Source organism: Gymnogyps californianus, chromosome 11 (assembly GCF_018139145.2).
Source record: "Gymnogyps californianus isolate 813 chromosome 11, ASM1813914v2, whole genome shotgun sequence".
Classification (NCBI taxonomy): Eukaryota; Metazoa; Chordata; class Aves; order Accipitriformes; family Cathartidae; genus Gymnogyps; species Gymnogyps californianus.
In genome coordinates, this window is record NC_059481.1 from 15,133,068 (window position 1) to 15,136,575 (window position 3,508).

General features: G+C 38.2%; 1 protein-coding gene across 1 annotated transcript; it reads left to right on the plus strand.

Annotated features, from left to right (window-relative positions):
* The first annotated feature begins 696 nt into the window (after positions 1–696).
* BCL2A1 (BCL2 related protein A1) lies at positions 697–2,808 on the plus strand. Its single transcript, XM_050903650.1, has 2 exons — positions 697–1,116; positions 2,609–2,808. The coding sequence occupies exons 1-2, from the start codon at positions 697–699 to the stop codon at positions 2,711–2,713; spliced, it is 525 nt and encodes a 174-aa protein (XP_050759607.1). The 3' UTR covers positions 2,714–2,808.
* The last annotated feature ends 700 nt before the right edge of the window (positions 2,809–3,508 follow it).

The window sequence follows — 3,508 nt, forward strand, 5'->3', positions numbered from 1 at the left end:
TCCATCCATACTTGTACCACTGTTGTGTTCCCACTTTTTGCACTTACATAACACTCCCTGAGTGCTGAAGAAAGTTTATCCATTCTTCCATCCTGTTGGAAATGTCTACCAGCGTCTTCAAAAAGTTGTGAACCAGAAATAACCCATTAACCTGCAAAACACATTGCAGCCTTAACCCCTGGCAATGAAGAGATTGGAGTGGGGGAAGATGGGGGGGGGGGGGGGGGGGGGCGCGCTGCTTGCTCCTATAGCATACACTTTTTAGGCGTGTTTTTTCAAGCCAAATGCCTAACCTTTGCTAAGTGTACACGATTCTCAGCATTTTGTAAGCCAAATGCCAAACCTTTGCTAGTGTTACAAAGCAAAAGTCCCTAGGAAATGCCAATTTATACTGCTAAAGAATGTGGTAAAAGCTGGTAGATTTTAGTTGTGGAATCATACTATTTAGAGAAGTAATAAATCACTCAAGACGACATGTTTTCTCCCCTTGAACAGACACTTTTTCTTTCATTTCCGCTGTGACATATTCCACAACCCACACAATCATTAAGTCACTAGGTTTTTACAGGAACTTCTGTGGTAAAAGCAAGAAAATTCCATCAAAACCAGATGATACAAAGCTGTGTGCGTGTCCTGTGGCTGCTCATTACTGACCCTGATTAAGAGCGGTGCACTGCTCTCTGCATTTCATTCTAAATGGAAACTGCTGAGTTCTATTATGTTTATTACTTAGCTCAAGATTATCTGCAATATGTGCTTCAGGAATCACATCTTGGACCAGCCCAAACCAGGGTTGCTCATGTCTTGCGAAACATTGCATCTTCGCTGCAAGATCAAACCGAGGAGGCTCTCAGACCATTCTTGGACAGGATTGATATTACCTCTGTAGCCGTTGCAAAGAGAATTTTCAATGGTGTCATGGAAGAAAAATTTGCTGATGGAAATACTAACTGGGGACGAATTATGACCATATTTACGTTTGGAGGTCTTCTCACTAAGAAGCTTCAAGAGCACGGAGTTCAGCTCACTGGAGAGGAGAAGGAGCAGATTTCTTACTTCATCACAGAGTACATAATAAACAACAAAGCCGAATGGATAGATGCGAACGGTGGCTGGGTAAGTTTCTCATTTTCCACTGAAGTCTAGATTCGGAGATTTTGTTTAATTAAGGGAAACTATCGTTACAGACACTGCCACAAACATTTTATTCAGGGTTTTATTTGGTGGCTTAATATTTGATGTCTGGAATATCTCCTTGAGACTTACAGTGAAAGCTTTGCTTCTGCTTTAAATAGAACAATGTTAAAAGACAACTTTCTTTTTAAAAAGGCACTTTCTGTACCTGTAACAGTCGAAACCCTAGAGTTAGTCTTGAATCATAGGATCATACGCTAATTCAGGTTGAGAGGGATGTTAGGAAGTCATCTGGTCCAGCCTCCTGCTCAAAGCAGGTTAAACTATGCATGCCATGAAATTTCCCATTATTAAATCTAAAATTAAGAGGCATCCAAAGGTTAGTGCAGCAATTTTCCTTCCATAGAAGAGCTGGTCCAAAAATACTGAAGTTCAAGGTAAGGGAAGAATACACAGGTGTGATCCTCACAGCTGAAGTCAGTACTTTTGCTGTGGATTTCAACAAAGCCATTATTTAATCCCCCAAATCAGTTTTACTTAAACAAACTTACAGGTAAGTGCAATTGCGGTTATATCTTTTCTGTTTGGACTGAGATAATCCTAGAACTTCCATCTATCAATGGTCAATGCTGAGAAAAGCATTTGTCAATATGTGGATTATTTTGCCAAGCTGCTGAAATTCCCTTCTGCCAGCGGAGGGGAAGTCCCTTTTGCTTTGCAGAGTTTCATCACGCCAATACTTTTTTCTTTTGCAGCTAAGGGAAGCTGAGAATGAATGACATCAGTGTCAGTTATTTCCCTGATACTTTTTTCCTTTACCTATATGTAAAGGTTACTTTCTCTTTCCACCCCTCTCTCGTCCCACTTCTCTTATATTTCCTATTTGTTATTACTTTTTTCCCTCATTTGTTTTCTAGTGTCTTGCTTTTCCTTTTTTCTTTGTGCTTGTTTTGATCCTTCTCTGTCTGGTAGCAGTAAAAAAAGGTGATAGTGAGTCATGGACCCTTGATGCATCAGATTTGTTGTAAAGGCTTCTCTCTCCATCTCTTTCAAATAGAGTCAATTTTATTTAAGAGAAGTATCAACTCCTGGCAACATTCTGTCACAATATGTGGTTCATCACGGTAGAATAAGGAGGCTTAAAGGAAGATATTTATATTACTACATCAGAAACACAGTACTTATATCTTCCTTGAAGATGTGGGCTCAGATGATACAGTTCACGTTCATTTTCTGTTTACACAGGGAGGGCACAGTCTTGACTTGCAGATAAAACAAACATTCAGCAAGGTGCAGCTATTTTCAGCTACTGTTTTTAAAGCCCTATTCATCTTTTGGAGGTAGAGCTCTGAAAACCTGTCCCTCTATGCACAATGGTGTGGCACTCTGTTAATCTCATACTAGCAGAGTGCTGTACGTTTTTCCTACACGTTATTTTTAAGCTGTTCCTAACTATGCATGTTCTTTTCCATAGGAAAATGGCTTCCTAACGAAGTTTGAAAGAAGATCACTACTATCTTTCTCCAAAATTACAGCCATGTTCATAGCTGTTTTTTCCTTGTTCAGAGAGTACTACTGAAATAAACGGACCTGCCATTCATGTATAATCTAGATATTGCCACAAGCTTCATTGCTAAGCTTTCCTCCAAGCAATATCAACGAGAAAATAATTGTCTTCCATAATTTGTTTTTAATTTATTTGTATTTATTTTGACTAAATACAACGTTTAACATGCTATCCTAATTGCCAAACCTGAAGATGAGATCCCTCCAAAGAGGAATCAACACAGCATCATGCAGCAATTCAAGTCACCCTTTCCAGGCAGGACTGCTTTGAGAGAGAGATCATTCTCCACATCCAGATAGCTCTTGGAATCTCTGTTGCACCTCCATGAAAGGACATTGTTTTACTGAAATACAATCCAATGGGTTAAGAAACAAGTTTTAATGTCATTTGTTTTGTAAATGAACTACTACTGTAATGCATTTTATTGCAACCTTTGTATAAGCAAAAGGGGGGGGGGGGGGGAGTCTGTGAAGAAAAAGGAAAAGCAAATTCCAGTGTAAAAGCAGGTACAAGTTACTGACACAGACAAAGCAATTTTTATGGGAAGAACAATTTGTGGAAGCTAGCAACTTAAAAATGTGCACTCACTTACTGTTAATGTAATGGTATGTGTTTCTTTGTTGTATTTTTTTAATTGCTCATATCTACAGTGAATGTTCTTTCAAATTTGAGTAATGTAGTCATCTGGCTGAACTTTTTTTTAAACTAGATGTTTGAAAATAGGCAAGTACAAAATATTTTTAAAATGAGAAATTTCTGTAAATACACTAATATGTTTGAAAAATACATTAAAATATATATTTTAAA

What these genes read in the sequence shown, in the direction of transcription:
- BCL2A1 (XM_050903650.1), top strand. Translation starts at nt 697, where the DNA reads ATGGAAACTGCTGAGTTCTATTATGTTTATTACTTAGCTCAAGATTAT. An exon ending in TAGATGCGAACGGTGGCTGG is followed by an intron (nt 1,117 to 2,608) that starts GTAAGTTTCTCA and finishes TCTTTTCCATAG; the next exon opens with GAAAATGGCTTCCTAACGAA.